Here is an 18,637-nt window from a genome sequence, read left to right on the forward strand (position 1 = left end):
ACAGTATTTGCCCATTTTAATTCTCGCACATTTTCATATATTTCATTTGCACAACATCTCTGAAAAAGACCCCAAAAGGTGCCATTTAACAAGTTTGATTACAGGAACAAAATCAATGGAAGAAATATAAATTGATACACAATGAAAGAGTTTGTCAAAACAGTGACACTAATAATAATACACTAACAATTATACAGTATGCAGTACTATATTTGTGTTGTAGTTGTATGACTGTGAGGTCTTTGAGCTTCACACTGCACTGAATTACTTCTGTAATATTACACCTCCAGATGTATTGTCAGAGCTGAGGGTTAGATCGTAATAAGGAGGACTGAGGACTCTCCCCTTGCTTTCATTCATATTCCATGAGCATTTCCTTCACATGGAACAAGCCCGTGCCTAAAACTGAAATGCAGAGTCCTTACACTTTCACTTCTCTTCATTTTATAGGAAGTTGAATTGGTGTCAGTTCATTTGCTCAATCGTTCAGTAACTAGCGACAAACCATCTGCTTCTCTGTTCAGTGTCTGTTGTGTCTTTTCTGTCAGTGGCTTTTTTTTAAAGCTGCTCTTCGGCTTTTTTTTCGTATCATTTCTGCACATTTTTAACATTGATCATCCATCACCCAAAGCACATCAACATTCATAAAATTTCCCTAAGGGTCTCTCTGTGGTGTTAAAAATAGTTTGGCTTCCTTTCATCCATCCACAGGTCAAAGGTCACTGACCATCTGCTTCTATAGTTTGGCAACAATCTGTTTCTTCAGCAACTGAGCAAAAGGTTTCTTCGGCTGTCACTTCATTGCTTACAGACTCCAGAGTGTGGATGAGGTTTTCCAGCCCCCACAGGTAGCCATCCTCCCGGTTGCCTTCCTGCCAGCGAATGTCATGGCTTAAAGTCTGGCCCTCTGGTAACGCCGTGGTCTTGCCAAAGTCAATGATCCAGACCTGTGCATTGCTGGTGTGATCGTGGATAAAGAGGAGAGAGCTGCCAATGACCTACGACGAACAGGAATGGTTTCATATTAGCTTTTGCTTCTGTTCATCCATTCATGCATCCATTACCATTTGATAACGATAAGACCATATATTGAATCAAACTAGTTGGCAAGAAACAGAGCGTTCTAAACAGTTTAGCCGGAAGTGAAGGAGTTTAAATAGTTATTGGTTAACGTCCTAAACAGTGCCCTCCACAACGTCATCAAAATCCGAGAACATGTTTTGGAGAAATGGTGTTCAGAGCCCTCAAGTAGAGTTTCAGATGAAGTTCAGATGAACACTTTGTTGATGCGCTTTACGTTAGTTTTTCTCATGTTTAGATCAGTCATCACCTCGTGTTGCCTGAAGAACTGTGATGTCTTCAGGGCCTGTCGGATCTCCGTCAGTCTGCTCAGGTAAGACTTCTGTATTCCAAGAAAAAACAGTGGCAGGCGGATCATAAAAACATTACATGAAGCCTATGATTATATTTAAAATGTATTTTAATCTGAATCCATAAAATAGAAGCTACAGTTGTTAAGTCAAAGGGTGTAGACGCAGTGTATATTTGGGAACCTCCCAATAGAAAACTCAAACAAACATGAATTCCACTCAGTATTTCCTATGTGCAGTTCAAACACTTTAAGGCTGTTTGCATTCATCGTCTGATGATGAATGCATCCGGCCTTTTTTCCCCAAAGTATATAGAGAGTATACAAACTAATTATATGTTTGTCCAAACACTGAACACGGATGTGAGAGCTGTTGGCGGTGTCTTTCAGGTAATGCCCGCGAGACACTGCCTTGCGTAGATGCGCAGTAAAGTATGTTTTGTGTTTGTCATTCCAGGCATGAATACACAGCGTACAGTATATGTGTGCGGAAGCCAACTGACTGTCACGTACTGTGATGTTACCGTTCCCTCCGACAAAGTCCTTGAACACCTGGATGACGTCCTTCTTCGACCTGGTTTTCTTGAAGTCAGTCCGACACGTACCGTCACATTTCTAAAAGAGAGGAAATATTTACACCATAAAACAGCTTTTTAAACCTTCCACAGTCTAATTCAAATCAATTACTTTTGGCCACTTCAGGGCAGAGGAACGAGCTCTATAAGCAAAAGATCGCCTGATTAATTAAGATGAGATGGGGAATGTGTTAGCAAACGGTTGCCTTTTAACACATCCAGCAGACACAAAGCAACATAAGCATTTATTTGGAGTCGCGTTTCTGGCCACCTGATTAAAGTAAGTCCAATACTCACTCTGCTTTTGTTCAATGCTTCTGCTTCTGTGGTTTTTTAATTCTGCTCACGTGTCCAATTCCACGTTCTTTAGTGCCTTGCTCAACTGAATAAGTGTATTATAGAATTACTGGTGACCATATCACTCCCTCTACCTTGATTCCTTCTATCCTGAAGCCCAGGGTGTTGGTGGAGCTCATGGTCTCCCTCCACTGCATGTAGCGAGGCTTGGTGACGCCTCGTTGGGAATGCTCTTGGGGAGTTGGGCCTTCGCTGTCCACCTCCATCATTTTCGTGTACAGGTCTTCCCTCGGCTTGGGTCGTTCCCTCGCCCGAACAAGCTCCTCCTCCAAGTACGTCCTGAAACAGCAGGAGGAAAAAGGCCTTCAGGTGCAGGAGCTGTATGTTTTCAGACTACTGACAAAAGGGTTATCCGCTTGTAAGTAAATAGTAACGTTTACTTTCAGGGTTTGTCTTGCAGTCACACCCTTAAGAGGCAAGTAGTTGACTTACAAAAGCTTTTTCATCACAGGGGACTCTTTTGCTGCACTAGAAGCTGGAGACATCAGCTCCTTTCTAATGGTGTTCACTCATGCAGTACAACAGCACATGCACAGTTGTCGTATTGATATCAGACAGTTATGTGCAAACAGATGTGTATTTCAGTTTCGGTTTGTGAGCTACACTTCCTCTGTGCTGAAGAGGGAAGCTGAGAGTAGACTCCAGCGTGCAGCGTTGAGCTGTGTGAAAGTCTGAGTGCGTGTTAGTGCAACATAGTGGTTTGCAACTTTGTGGTTGTTTTTGATGAAGGGGAGTCTCCAGGGAACCCTGAATGTGCTTGTGTGTGTGTGTGTGTGCGTGTGTGTGTGTGTGTGTGTATGTGTGTGTGTAGCCTCAGAAATACAGACAAACAAATGCACAAGCATGTGAATGCATACATTCATATGCATTCATGCCTGCATGTGTGTGTGTGCGTGTGTGTTTTGTGCCTGTGCACATGATACAATGCGGCACCCCGCCCGCTGTGGCAGGAAGCCAAGCATATAGCCTGCAGTTACAACAGGTGTTCCCTTGTAAAGCAAAGAAAATGCTTGAGGTGGCACGTACTGGCCCCAGGCTGCACGTCAACAAAACATGAACATTCAATGTTGACTTAAATATCAAATACATAAATAAACAAGGAAATAATATGAAATCATTCATTTCTAACTAACTAAAGAGACAGTTTGACACAATTACAGGAATATAAATAAAACAATTGGTTGTAATTACAAATCAATGCTTAAATATCTATTATAAGTTATATTATTTAATTAATAGCTTACTTCCTTACCTCACTCCCATCTTGCAGTCCATGACATTGGGAAGGTCAAAGTTCACCAGCAGGTCAGTCATATGAAGGAAACACTCTCCATCTTTTTCCACAGTGCCATGGTAACCGGGCACAAATAGGAGCAGCGCATCATCCCTCAGCTTCTCGAAACACAGCATCTCGTTTTCGGAGAACTTCTTCAGGATGTTGCCCTCGTCTGCTGCTTTGAAGTTACCTGAGATGGGAGGATGACCGATGACAATGAAAAAAAAGAAACTTTTGTTCGACTGTCCAGTAACACGACTGTAACTTATAGTGACATGGAACTTTTGAATTCAATGTTTGTGTCTGTTGCAAGGAGATAGTGGTCAAGGAAACCAACAGATCTAACATCCATAACAGTTGAGTTTGAATCCCTGTCAGTTTGGTGATGGTGCTTGACCTCCAACCTTTCCTTTTTTTCTCATTCGATAGAGCTGCCAGAAACGTTCAACGATCTGAACAGGTCATACCTTTATGCCCGGCTAGCTGAACCCAGTTCAGCTTTCTCTTCTGCGTAACACTGAAGGGCCACTGGACGATTGTCTTCAACTTCCACCACGCCTTGCTCTGGAGAAGACGTGCGAGAAAACCAACAGAGGTGAGTGACTCACTGGAAGGTTTTGTGGTCTATCTGTGTGCTGTTGTTCACATAAGTGATTTGAGAACAGAAGGAAGTGCTGATCTTGGTCGACCCTCTGAATAGAAATCTGATAAAATTAGCAATTCTACCCAGTAAATCTGATGCCAGGCTTGTGACTTTCCACTGTGTGAAACCTCCAATCTAGGTCAGTTAAATGCCATTTCTGTGGAAACTCATATCAGCACTCAACAGCTCTATTCAGCATCTCCAGCTGTTGCTGGGCTTTGATTCACATAATCTACGATCCAACATCAGTTTATAGCTAAAGACATGTCCTGGTTGTTTTGCATTTATATTCAAGTAGGATTCAGAATGAATAAAACATGCATCATCTTTCATCTAAGACTTTGTCAAATTACCATTCATTAAGGGAAAATAAATCTGAGGGTTTAACACCAAATATTCAAGGGTGACACTGCCCTTGCTGCTGGCCTCTCAACTCCCACTCCCTTGTTAGCAAAGTCAGATTGTTTTGGTGTCATATGACACGAATCAAAGTAGGCACCAATCCTGAACAAAAAAAAAAAGATGACTGACGGGTGATTATGTTGTCTCGGCAGAGGTGTTCAGTTTTCCGTGAATTGTTTAAGGACTCTTCTCATACCACCCTTGCAGTATGCACACACACACACACACACACACACACACACACACACACACACACACACACACACACACACACACACACACACACACACACACACACACACACACACACACACACACACACACACACACACACACACACACACACAGCAACAGATTGCGTATTTCACAGAGACACAGTAATTCTTCACACTTGTTTAGAACTGTCTGTTTTATTCCCTCCTGGAAAACTAGAACCTATCTCAAATAAAAATCGCTTTAACACCGGATTATATTTCTAGAATCTACAAATCTACAATCACCTCAAATATTATTATAAGGACAATACACCCAATGAACAAACTCCCAGGCTCCGGAGAGGAAAACTAGTACATGTTGTTAGATCCTGTCTTATGGCATTGGAGAGGTCATTTAATGATTCTGCGTGTTCTGATTGAAACAGGAAATGAAACAGGGACTTGTGTTAGTGAAACACAAAGCTCTGCAGCAGCCAGCCAAGTCACTGTAAAATGTCAGCTGATTTTTTTTTTATGTAACCATGACGGCCCTGCAGCTCTACGGACAACATTTATATTTTACAGTCTGACATTGAAACTTCATGTTATTCACACCAAGCTGTACCAGCTCGGCCTTGATGACAGAAACAACAAGAGTTTGTACTGATGACATCTGGAAACGACTGGTTTCACACTCAAGTTAGAACTTAAAATAACATGTTTGCTTACTGTTCAAAGCATCAAAAGTATTCAAACACTTATTAGGTCATTAGATAATTGGATAATTTGGGCCTTGAACCGCTAACAACTCATCTACAGAGGGCCTCAACTACACACTGTATTTGATCAGGCATGCCAAGCCAAAATGGGTGGGAAACACTGGTTTAATCCTTCAAATGTATTACCTTATTTTATAAGTTTATTTATCTAAAATCCTATTTGTAAGAGTAACTGATAACCATAGCAGTTAAATGTAGGAGAGTAAATGGTACAATATTTCCCTGAAATGCAGTGAAGCAAAAAGTGGCAGAAAATAGAAATATTCAAATAAAGTACAAGTACCATAAAACCGTACTTAAGTATGGACCTTGAGTACTTTTCACCCTTAATTATTACAAAGGTTTATAATATTATGAAGTGTTATTTACTCCCACAAATTAAACGGAACCTATTGCTCTTCTATTCTAATAGCCTAACGATTGCATGGTTTCTTCAACACTCTGCTCTGTCAGACAGACAGACACACCTTTTCAATGTAACACCAGGCCTGTTGTGTACGTGTGTGTGTGTGTGTGTGTGTGTGTGACAAACCGACACAACACCATGTTGATCTGAACAGTCAGAGTAGTCATTAGCAACACTGCAGACACAGAAAGCAAATTTCACATGGTTTCCAAAAATCCATATCCAAACAGTGAGACGATGTGACTCACTCAGCCAACCATTGTTGTGGGCCAACTATTGTAATGCATGCCTTCCGGATTGTCATCTTGAAGTGCTAATGGAAGGTAATGCACTGCAGGACGATCAAATGATTCCTGCTGCAAAGATGAGCCTGTTTGTCTGTTTGCTCTCCTCTGCTGCATGTCCATTAAAAAGCACTTTGCTCTGCACTTTAATCTCTATTATACAAGTGACAGCAAAAGTACTGATACACAAGTGTTTTTGACTTCCTGACGTGGTTCTTTTTGATAAATGTCAAAGGCCAAGGCTAAAACGGGCTACTGACCACAGAAAAACATAATTGCCCAATGACATGTCAGCGTTTGCTGTTCTGTGTGTGTGTCTGCGTGTGCACGGGCTGATGTGTGGGCTGATGTGTGGGCCGAAGGGGCAGAACCATAAAAGCGGCTATTTTCAGAGGTGACACGACCAACATGTTTTCACTTGAAGTTATGATGCCATAAAGAGACAAAAGGAGCTCGAATGGACTTGTATTTGGGAAAGCCTTCACACTGAGCTTCTCTTGATGGATCAATGTCTCTCTCTGTCATACATGCACACAAACACAGAGGCTTAACAGGCAATGTGTATTCAGTCTGTTTAAAATAAAGTGACAGCTACAGACCTTGTATGGAGAAGGCAAAGAGAAGCAGTGGCACCATAAAAAACACACACACACACACACACACAATGAAAGTCTGAGCCTGAGTCTAACATGGTGACAGTGTGGAGAAAAAGCAGATTCTGTGGTTGAGATGACTATCAAGTAGAAGCGGCTAAAAGAAGTATTGTTCTGTTCAAATCTAAATGTAGAATATCAGACTTTGTGCTTCTGAAATGTATAAAACTGCTCTATTTGCATGCACACGCAAGCATGTTCAATAAGACTGAGACTCGTTAGCCACAGGTAAAAGCTTTATCAGCCAAGAATGTCAAACAGATTTCCACCCTCAGCGTCTAATGAAGCAAAGGGCGATCCTTCAACACCAGCCTGTGTGCTGAAGGAGGGCCGCACAGTGATAAAGGTCAGGAGTTACAGTTCCACAGCATGAGCTGACATTTAATGAGTCAGATGCATTTCTATTCTTCTTTTGGCACATAATATGTGCAATGAGTTATCCACTTATTATTGAACAAATACCATCAAGAATACTAAGAAATGACATGAAGCTGTGTTTCTGTCATCAATTAAATTGTACCACATGGCCTTTAAGGTTATTTGCAGTGAACAATATGGGTTGTTTTGCCACACAGCAAAGCTTTGCGCAGCTTCTCTACGTTGGTTTGAGTTCATACAGCGCCTGGGATCATTGAGGTGTGTGTGAAAGGCTCTGATGAGCCATGAAACAGAAGGAGGGATAATGGGATTTCAATTGGGACAGTCGGGGAAAAAAAAGCAGGGATCTCAAGGATGTTTAATCTTTCTTTTCACATGATCTTTAGCAACAAGAGGAAATCACTATCGGACTTTGACCGATACATCTGACAACTGACATTTCACAGATCTGGAAACAACAAGTGCAGGACAAATGTAAAAATAACTTGTGAAATGTAGAAGTGACTAATTTTACACAGAAAAAGTTATGTTTCAGAACTCACTTATACAACAGGCATGATTATGGGGGGGGGGGGGGGGACTGTGAATAAATACTATCTACATTTGGCTCCTGTCTGCAGTCAGAGATCAGTGGTCCTCTGAGGAAGTATTGCTGGTTGCTGTGTATTAGCTGTTGTGCTGCTTCACTGTTTCTTGTTTTCAAAACATCAGCTCTGTACTGTAACTTGGTTATGATAGGGGATGCAGATTAAAGAAGATATACACACACAAGGTCAAAGATGGCAATTTGAAATGAATTTGTCAGTAAACATCCAGTCCTGCAGCATCAGGGGACTGATTCTCATTATTATTCTCATCATTATGTACATTTACTACATTTACCAAACAACCTGTTAACATTACACTTTATTCATATGTAATTAGTACACCTCGCAACCACAAAAACAAAATATATATCTATATTTTTTTATACATAATATTAAAGTCTTTATTTTTTACTTCTATGCTATTTTATGTCTCAGATTCTCATTTGTAATTGTGTGATTTTCTTTTGTATACATATTTGTATGTGTACATGCTTCACTGTTATTGTTGTGAATATGACAATAAAGAACTTGAACTTTTCCCAGGATGCTCCATCTAGAAAGACATTTGCCTAGTTTAATAGTTATAACAGTGATTTATACAAGAAGACAACCGATTGTATTGAGTTATTTGACAAACTGTAACTGGGACATAAGTGACATGATTTGCTGGTGAACCATGCCAGTGACAACTCAAACGACGGAGCCACTTCAATGGCCCTGTTAAAGTCTTCATCGTTATCTCTTTGCAGTTCACTCACCTCTCCGGTGTCCACCAGCTGCTCCAAAGTGATGATGCCTTTGCTTTTGCTCTCGTTGTCGCTGAGTAAGTCATCCTCGGACTCCACAGCAGAGGACCCCGTGGAGGAGATGGAGGAGTTGGACAGTTTCCTGCGCAGGGTGCCGTCCACCGCATCATCCCAGTCCTCTTTCTGCATCTCCCGTGAGGAGCCGCCACTCTCCGGGGTGATGGTGACCTGCGGTACCCGGGGCGCATCCATCACAGTCGGCGCTCCGGTTACGGACGACGCGGCGATTTGAGCGGCTTTCTCAACGAGATCATCGCACGTGTGAGATGCCTTCTCGGCTGTTCTTCGCTCTAAACGCGAGCCCTCATTGATTCCAGTCCCAGAAAGCCCGAAGTCCTTGGAGCTCTTTCTCCTGCACTCTTTGGGCATTGAAGACTTAAATCCGTCGCGAGTGCGCACGAGGAGAGTCGCAAAGGCGATTGACTTTAACCTTCAAATCTGGTAATTTTACTTTCAGAAAGTTTACTTTGAGTTCAGGTGTTCAAATGATCCGCAGCGGGACTCCCTCGTTGTTTGTTGTCCGGGTTCTCACACATTAAAAAGCCTCCGTTAGCCTCTCTCCTCTGTGCGCACTGTTGGAAAGGGGAACCCCTCTCTGGTGGTGGCGTGGCTCGCGCTTCTACGCGGCGTACACGCGCGCGCCGGCGCACCCACACAACTGTGCAAAGCTTATTATCTTCCGCCTTTCTCGCTTCCTGACTGAAAAATTAAACCAGCTGACAGGTTCAGTTTTGTAGTAACAGACTACTCTGTCCCGCGCTGATCTACGACACTAACCTGACATGACTGAAGGGGAACTGTAGATTTAAATCTAAATCAGCTTCACAAGATAACAATCTTGTTTTTTAGATGCATCTACCACATGTTTCTACCGAAAGACACTCACGCCCACATAAACCGACGATCAAAAGTTTCAAAGTGTGGTTTACTTAAACACTAATGGTGTCATTTAATGGGGAGGTGGGGGGCTTTATTTCCAGTCTATGTATATTTCTAATAAACTCAGTGCAGATGTGTAGATTTGAAAATAAAATACCGTATTTGGATACAAGCAGTTCATTATTACGATTATGAGGATTTTTTTAAATATTTAAAATTAGCTTTGAGAGTTTGGATGTTGATGTGAGTTACTTTGAACTGAACTGATAATAACTCAATCAGTTAAGTGCTGTTGCCCCCTAAATAACCACTAGAGGGCGGGTTGTGACAAAAACAACACATTTAACATTTAAAACTCCGCTGTTGTCTTGTGCCTTTGATTGACTGGTTTTTATTTGATCTCCTTTGTTGCATTTTGGGCGGCTTGTATTTTCTTATATACCAGCTAGGGGTATGCATTTGTGAACTTGTTGTGGTTTGTGGGTGCAGTCGGCTCATCAGGGAGATTCAGCTCGCGCTCTCTCTCTCTCTCTCTCTCTCTCTCTCTCTCTCTCTCTCTCTCTCTCTCTCTCTCTCTCTCGCTCTCTTCATTACATTTTAGTTGCGTTAACTTATTTTTAGTTGCAACTATGTGGTCTCCCCTCCTTAGTGAAGCCTTGAGCTGGGTTGTGACAAATCGTTGGCTCATCTGGGATCAAATGAACCATGCTGGTAATATGAAGTCTGGACTTTGTGGTATTGGCTCAGCTTGGTTTGTGTATACCTCCTGAGAAAATGTTGGTTTGTTAACGTGTATGTAGGCAATTGGGGCTTTTTTTTATACAAATATGGGGAGCAATATTCTAGTTCTTTTTGTTTTTGTCCAAACTTAAGTGTCAATTCACTGTGCATTTTTGGTATACAAAAAAAGTAGTAGCAAAAAACGGTGGCGGTATATGTTTGCATCATGTTCGTGGCTTTCTTGGGGTAACTGCATAGCAGGGGCTTTCTGGACACAGTGAAAAACAATAATTACAAATGTTAGCTATAAATTGTTTCATTGTTTGTGATGGAACCATGAAGGAGGGGTGTGGTGACCTTATCAATGAATGTTACTCGTTGTTAGAAAGCATTCCAGCTGCCTTCTCTTTTTCAATTTTGCAATGCTTTGCTGTGCTGTAATACTTCCTGGCCCCAGCCTTACAACTATTTCAGAAACGAAACTACGCTTTTTTTTTTAAAAATGAGCACAAACCTGTAAAGAGAGCATTGTGTATTTTGGGGCCCTGTGGGTTTGAGGCCTCCAGGGCAGCATTGCCTATTAAAGTAAAATTCTTGTTTTTGCTGTGAACATTTTTGCTTAATGGCACAAATGGAAGGTTACTTTATTTGCACAAAGTGGCATCCATTATTGACATTACTCATTATATATAATACCTCATTAATTACAATACATATCTACCTTTACAGGCTCGCATAGACTTATATTAATGTTTTTATTCTTGTACCTTTAATATGTCTGCTATTGTCAATGGGAATTTATGAATTTGCTAATTGTTATTTGCAGCAAACGCTGAACAGCTAAACCTAATTGCTAATTTGCTTTTATTTAATCTACACCCCAGTCCAGTAGGTGGCGGTAATGCGCCAATAAACTGGTTTGCAAGCGTAAACAAGAACGAAAAGAAGTAAATCTGTGGTACATGTGAAAAGTGAAAAGAGTGAGACCTCTTACTCTGTCTCTGCTGACTCGTATGTCTGTGTGAAAGCGTGTCAACTTTTGGTTTATTTTCCTCCTCAACAGTCCGTCTGAAAGCAACACAATGTTTGCCGTCAGAAACGCTCTCCGCCTCGGCTGCAGGTTGTCCATCCCAGCGGTGTCGAGGAGAGGATGCGCCAGTTCTTCCATCCCGGTGGACGACGTGGTGAACGGACTCACCGACGACCAGATACAGGTCAGCACAAAGTTCAGTTATCAGCACAGATAAAGAGCTGGTGGTAAGAAAACAACACTCCTAGTGTGATTTAAGTAAGTTTTGGTTTAATAAGTTTGACGGACAAAAGAAGGTTATTTACGCCCGCTGTGCACGTGACATAACGTTAGCTAACAGTCGCAGTTAAGGAGACCTTGGAGTATTAGCCGACCTGGCTAAGCTAACCACCTAGCAAACAGACTAGACCACCACATAATGTTAATGTAGATTCATTTAGTTTACGCTTATTTAATAACTAAAGCAAATGACACTTAAACCCCCTCAAAGAGCAGCGTTTTAAGCCCCACCAGTTATATTTGACCACAATTAGCCCTGCTAGCTATAACGCTACCTGCTAAGTCATTCTAACGGAAAGTTAGGAGGTGAAAGACTTGTTGAAACTATTGTTCCAGTCAAGATGTATCAACTCGACGTAAAGGGACAGTAGGTCAGGTACACTGTGCACCAGGACAATGGCTGGGAGGAGGGCAGGGGGTGGGGTCCATGTGAAGCATTTGATTGGATGAATGTGTCTGTCCTCCAGTCCTGGGTTATGACGTTTCATTTAAAATAATTTCACCTGTAACTCAAACGACACACTTGCTACAGATCTAGTGAGTCAATATCTTGAGGAACATGAGAACTTCACGTCTGCATGTTTATTTATCAGTGCTTCTAATAAAAACATCACGTATACGAATGAGTTATTTCAAAGTCTATTGTTCGTGTTTTTTGCACAGCTCCGGCAGACGGTTCGTAAGTTCTGTGCAGAAAAGCTTGCGCCTTGCGCTGATGAGATTGACAAGACGAATGAATTTCCAGGAATGCGGGTAAGTTGTTGCACCACACCTGTAGTTTCCTGATTTGAGTTGAATAGTTCAGAAAGTGGAAGTATCATGTATATGAGCTACACACCTGCTGTTCTGTATCTCACATGGGAGTTCTGTGTTTCCATGTATGAATTGAGAAATATTCCTGCCGTGGTGACTTCTTGCGATGTCTTTCCAACAGGAGTTTTGGAAAGACATGGGTGAGATGGGACTCCTTGGGATCACTGCTCCGGGTAAGATAGCTGGAGGAAGTAGTTTGCTCTTCAGCTACCTGCAGGAAACGACTCTTCTCTTTATTGTAGTGTTTTTAAAATGACATGCACACATCTCTATTTAGAAGAGTATGGGGGCACAGGATTGGGCTTCCTCGATCATGTCATTGTGATGGAGGAAATGTCGCGAGTGTCGGCAGCCATTGCTCTCAGTTACGGCGCCCACTCTAACCTCTGTGTCAACCAGATGGTACGCCACGGTAACGAGAAGCAGAAGGAGAAGTACATGCCAAAGGTCGGGACTGATGCAGCGCACGTTTAACATTTATAAAACACTGCAAACTCCGGTGGATTCATTCTCATCACAGTCTCCTCTGTTGCCAGTTGATGACCGGAGAGCATGTCGGAGCCCTGGCCATGAGTGAGCCCAATGCTGGCTCTGATGTCGTGTCCATGAAACTCAAAGCCCAGAAGCAAGGTAGGACCCACTCTGTGTTACTGAAGTTCATCTATATTGTGCTTTTTCTGCATCTCTCCAATTGTCTTTACTTCTGTTCATATTTGTAGTTTATATACTTCCAGTTTATTTCTTGATTTTATTCCCTGTTTACTGCATTTATTTCTGTCCCTTCTGCAACACCTGACGCCTTATCTTACTTATTTTATTTACATCCACACTAATACCTTTACCTTTTTAAAAATAAAAACAATCTCCGTCCACACGGGCATTTCAGCATATAACAGGAAAAAGACCTGAAAACGAATGACTATTCACATACACTAGACATGCGGGCGTGTGTAAACGGGAAGTAGATTGTTTGCTTCGTTAAAAAAACATACACCAGAGTAATCTCGTCTTTAACAATGAAAGGTTGTGTTTGATACTTAAGATCTTCCTCTATTGACTCAAACAGACAAATTCCGTGGAAAGAATTAAAAAAAGAAACTTATTTAAAATTGATTTAAAATTATGCAGAACAAAATAAGCATTAATAAGGAAAGGCAAGTCCTCCGTTTTGTGTCCGTCGTCCTCCTCAAAGCCACAAACCGTGACTTCAAACGTTAAGCAAATGGCTTTGGAGGCTGAGGACGGAATGCGGCTGATGTCACCAGACTGCGAAACCCAAACATTGTTAAAATGCCAGAGGATGCAGGTGGATGGAGCAGCAGACACAACCCAGGCCAAACAAATCCAGCCAGTAGGAGAAAGGCACCTAAATTAACAACAAAGATCCTCAAAAGACAGAGCACTCACACTCACACAAATACACAGTCACGCATTTTAAAACACAGCTGTAACGGGGGGCATAGATGAGTTCTAGTTTTTAGCTGATTATGCATATATAATACATATATGTGTGTGTATATCTATATTAAAATAATAAATAATTTTGTTTTGACTTTGTATTTTTCTGCAGGCGACTACTATGTTCTGAATGGCGGCAAGTTCTGGATCACAAATGGCCCGGATGCCGATGTCCTTATTGTTTATGCAAAGACGGATCCTGGCGCCCATCAAAAAGGCATCACCGCTTTCATCGTTGAAAAGGTAAATTTAAGTGAAGACGTATTCTTCCCTCTTTGGATTTCCTTGTGGTTCAGGTGACGCGGTGGGTCTGTTCTGGGAAATGTCCGGCTTCATTCTGTCGAGTGAATATGATACAAGATTATGCAAACGGACATGAATCACAGAAATGAAAAGCGTGTTCTCTTATGTATTTTGTAGGGAATGCCTGGATTCTCTACTGCACAGAAGCTTGAGAAGCTCGGCATGAGGGGCTCAAACACCTGCGAGCTGGTCTTTGAAGACTGCAAAATCCCAGGTGTGTGTTAGAGTGCAGATGCTGCCAAATGTTCCCTTGTGTAAAAACAGGAGAATGGATTGTTTATTTAGTTTTGGCTAATTTCTTTGTGTGTGATTCTTCAAAAGTATTCTTGTAGGCTTTTAATTTCTTTAGTTTGGAATGTTTTTGCTTGTTTGTTGTAGAGGAGAACATCCTCGGTCCGCTGAACAAAGGTGTTTATGTGATGATGAGCGGCTTGGATCTGGAGAGGCTGGTGCTTGCGTCAGGACCGATCGGGTAAGTTCATATCAGACATAAGCTTGAATGAAACTGATCATTATTACATGCAGCACAATGAAAATAATACATGAAATGTAATAAGAGGGGGTCACCTTTGTGTTCTCTACTGTATTTGTTACACATTTAACAACTCTAGCTCGCTCTACGGGGCCAAGTGTGAGTATCAACGAAGCTTAAGGTGCATTACCAGTTTTAAAATGCCATTCTTTTGGTGAATAGAAGGGGCATTAACATTCCCCAGATGGTAACGATTGAAATGAAGCAAGAGGGTGCCTCTGGTCACCCACGATATAGCCTCTGTAGATGTGATCCATGATATATAACATAATCCGCAGCAGTTTGTAACAATGTGTCTTCGTCTTTTTCTTTGTCCGAGTAGCGTTACCAAACCAGCAAATGATAAAACACTTCAAATAAGCGCACAGTAAAACATTTGGAGCGTTTTGTTGTGTGACATTAAAGAATCTCTAAAAGGTACATTCTATATTCTGTCTTGGTGCTCATGAGGTCATCGGGTCCCCTTTGAGCTTTTGTTTGAGCACAACGTCTAAATACTTGTAGTGTGTGACAGATTGTATTCGTTCACAACAACCAGCAACGTGGTTGCTGAACAAACTCACACTGCTGACATTAAGAGACTGAGCAACTCTGCAGCAAGTCAGGAAAACTCCCGAAGAAACACGATTAAGATCAAAATTATTATTTTATTTTTATTTTTTTATCTTGCAATTTCTGTTCTGTGAGATCTTCTTGTTACGTTTCATAGTAACATCCTGCTATGTGCAGGCAGTCAGCCCAGGAGGGCCCATTTTATTCTGAACATTAATATTTATTGATAAAAAAATTGGAAATGTTTAATTTCTACATGCACGATGACCGTTTTTATAAAAGCAATAACTCGCTGCGCTCCTTGTCGGGCTGTGATATAATCACAACAAACTACGCTCGGCCTGATTAGTCATGTATTTGATTGTACAGTATGAGACTTGTTTGAATTGTCCTTGACACGCATCATCACTTCTCAGCATCATGCAGGCTGTTTTGGACTCTGCGGTCCCCTACCTGCACCTGAGAGAAGCTTTCGGACAGAAGATCGGGCACTTTCAGGTTTGTCCTTCAGCCTTCACTTTATGCAAGGAAGTAGTTCTTAAAAGTCACCGTGGGACGCTTGTAGCTGTGGAATTTAAAATTGTAATATGAAGTTAACATACTTCTTTATGTTAATCTGCAGCTAATGCAAGGCAAGATGGCGGACATGTACACCAGGCTGAGCTGCTGTAGGCAGTATCTGTACAACGTCGCCCGCGCTTGTGACAAAGGACACTTGAGTGCAATGGTGAGAGGATTTCACCATCGACTCCCGGAGCACCCTGCTGTTAGAGTATTTAAAATGTAGCCACAAAAATAACACTTAAGCTAAAAAATAAAAGAATATACAGGGCCTTTATTGATGAATTTATCTTCTTTTACAACTTCTGTCAATGAGATATATATATATATATATATTTCTTTTTTTTTAATTTTTTTTTTTTTTTCTTTTTTTTTTTTTTAATGTAATTTCATCTTTGATTTACAGTAAAATATATATTTTTGAAATGATCAAAATAGATTTACTATACCGTACATCTTGAAATGCCAACATGTAGACTCAGAAGAGTTTTGGTGATCAGTGAAATGTTGTGTCAGATGGTGGTTACATATGTGGTTGATTTTTCATATTGTGGTAAAATATTATGTAATATAGTTTAATTGATTCTAAGTTGTATAAAGTGTGTTTAAAAACGCCTCTGACTTGGTGTGATGGAACCCGATGAAGAATGAAAGATCTCTTTATTTGAGACTGTCTGCATCTTATTCGACTTGTTCCTAAATTGTGCCGTTAAAGGTAATTTCCCACCACCGCTGCGCTGCACGGTGTCCGTGTTGACTTGCGTTGTCTCTGCAGGACTGTGCTGGAGTGATCCTCTATTGTGCGGAGAACGCCACCCAGGTCGCCTTGGATGGCATTCAGTGTTTGGGTAAGTGGCAAGAAACTGAAAAGTGAACGATCTTTAAAATCTATGCTGCACTTTCCACTGGGGATTTATTTCAGTCAGGAGAATCTTTATGGACAAAACTTGCAGCTGATGCAGCATAGAGATTAGATTCTGAGGAGGACTTCATGTTTATGGACCTCCTCAATGGGTCACTCTGATTCTGGACGCAGCCTTATTGATGGTGTGAAGGTGGTTTGACGTTAACGTCATTTAGAAGCTTGACGCACGACTACAGGTGCTGCTAATTTGGTTGATAAATAGCATGCTGACTAGTATGAAGGGATGAAAGGAGAGTAGAGCTTTACTCCACTGTGTGAACGTGGAGGGAGTTAACCTCAGTATATTAGGCTTTTGATAAAGTATGATTAGTTAATTGTACTTCATGTATAAAATACACATTGGTGGCGTTATCACGCCATGCAACACAAGTTATATGAGTCGCCGCTGACAACGGCGTTCCGGGCTCAGGGACTCATTTAGTGTGCGTTTAATGTCTGCAGTGTGTGCGCTCTGAAGCAGCCCGCTCCGTTCCTGCACACTAACTTTAAATGATGTTCCTCTCGTGAACAGGTGGGAATGGCTACATCAACGACTACCCCATGGGGCGATACTTGCGTGACGCAAAGCTGTATGAAATCGGCGCCGGCACAAGTGAAATTCGCCGGCTCATTATTGGACGAGCCTTCAACGCCATGTACAAATAATCCCAACTGAGAAATGGGGATCGCTAAAGACTGTACGAGCGGTTTGCCGTGGATGAACGCAGTTGCTCATTCCCAGGGCCTTACGTATACTGAATGATTCGTTTCATATTTGGTTAATTTTAATGTGAGTTGCATTGACTTGATAACCACCGAAATGCCAATAAAGCGATACAATTATTATTTTTAAGAATTGAAACTCATGAATGGGTTGTTCATTGTGTTTTAGTTTATTTAGGCCTCTGGAAACTTCTGCGGCTGTTTCGCCTTCAATGTCGGCGTTTCAAGGGTTATAAGAACGAATTGTGAATAATGTACAATTATTATAAATCATTGAGTTTCTCTAACCTTACTTGTGAATATCACTAGTTGATTTAAAGAAAGTATCATGAGCTTTATTACTTCCCTTTCATGATTTCACTGAAAACCATTTCTGATCAATAAGTGGGAATAATACATCTGAGTATTCTGTTGTAGAGAATTAGCATTAGAAAGCCGTTTGTTTGTTTTTAGGAGCAAACGGTTCCTACTGTTGTGTACTGGCTGTACAGTCCAACTGGAGACGCACTCCTGATGATTTGTTTGTCTTCTCTTCTCCTAAGGACTAAATGTAGATGGTGTGAAAATGTACTGTTGTCTGGCATGAATAGAATAAACGTTTTATTACTGGACTTGAGTTTGTGTTAGTTGAGGAAAACATTGTAAATACAACATACATGTTTCTGTGTCGTGTGAACACTGAGCTCCTTGTTTCCAGAGAAGCCAAAGGGAAGACGGGCGTTCAGACAATGACTGAGCTATCCCACTGCATTTGAATAATACATGTCTCAGGGTGGATTTTCCATTCACAGGAAACAAGTCAACGGCCTCTCCAACACACTGAACTGGAATGAGATGTTGGTAAGAAACTAGCTTAACTACTCCTATTATCTGAAGCAATACATCATATTTTAATCTGATCACTTGTTGCAGTAAAATTGTAATCTGCAAAGCAACCAACTAGTAGCTATCAGGTGATATTTTAAAATCAAAGTACAATATTTCTATTGTATATATTGTGGTTTTATGTTGTGGTTTCATGTTTGCTGAACTGAAACAATCAGCAAGTTAGTACACAGTTAATGCAAGAGCACATGAACTGACTAAAAATGATCAAAAGTGCAAAATGCAATCAAGTAGTTGTGATGAAGGGGCTGTTTAAAGGCAGCAATGCTGTCAACAATAATCTGAAATG

General features: G+C 41.2%; 2 protein-coding genes across 2 annotated transcripts; one reads left to right on the forward strand and one right to left on the reverse strand.

The window, feature by feature from the left end:
* Positions 1-28: 28 nt before the first annotated feature.
* On the reverse strand, positions 29-9,265 carry itpka (inositol-trisphosphate 3-kinase A). Its single transcript, XM_079286952.1, has 7 exons — positions 8,662-9,265; positions 4,045-4,141; positions 3,554-3,767; positions 2,376-2,580; positions 1,883-1,984; positions 1,331-1,402; positions 29-998 (listed from the first exon to the last, which is right to left on the reverse strand). The coding sequence occupies exons 1-7, from the start codon at positions 9,076-9,078 to the stop codon at positions 720-722; spliced, it is 1,386 nt and encodes a 461-aa protein (XP_079143078.1). The 5' UTR covers positions 9,079-9,265; the 3' UTR covers positions 29-719.
* A 2,013-nt stretch (positions 9,266-11,278) lies between these two features.
* On the forward strand, positions 11,279-18,074 carry ivd (isovaleryl-CoA dehydrogenase). Its single transcript, XM_079286254.1, has 12 exons — positions 11,279-11,522; positions 12,281-12,370; positions 12,552-12,603; positions 12,708-12,877; positions 12,967-13,060; positions 14,001-14,131; positions 14,309-14,405; positions 14,570-14,663; positions 15,692-15,773; positions 15,898-16,002; positions 16,612-16,684; positions 17,273-18,074. The coding sequence occupies exons 1-12, from the start codon at positions 11,391-11,393 to the stop codon at positions 17,404-17,406; spliced, it is 1,254 nt and encodes a 417-aa protein (XP_079142380.1). The 5' UTR covers positions 11,279-11,390; the 3' UTR covers positions 17,407-18,074.
* The last annotated feature ends 563 nt before the right edge of the window (positions 18,075-18,637 follow it).

Source organism: Melanostigma gelatinosum (assembly GCF_949748355.1).
Source record: "Melanostigma gelatinosum genome assembly, chromosome: 16".
NCBI classification, from domain to species: domain Eukaryota; kingdom Metazoa; phylum Chordata; class Actinopteri; order Perciformes; family Zoarcidae; genus Melanostigma; species Melanostigma gelatinosum.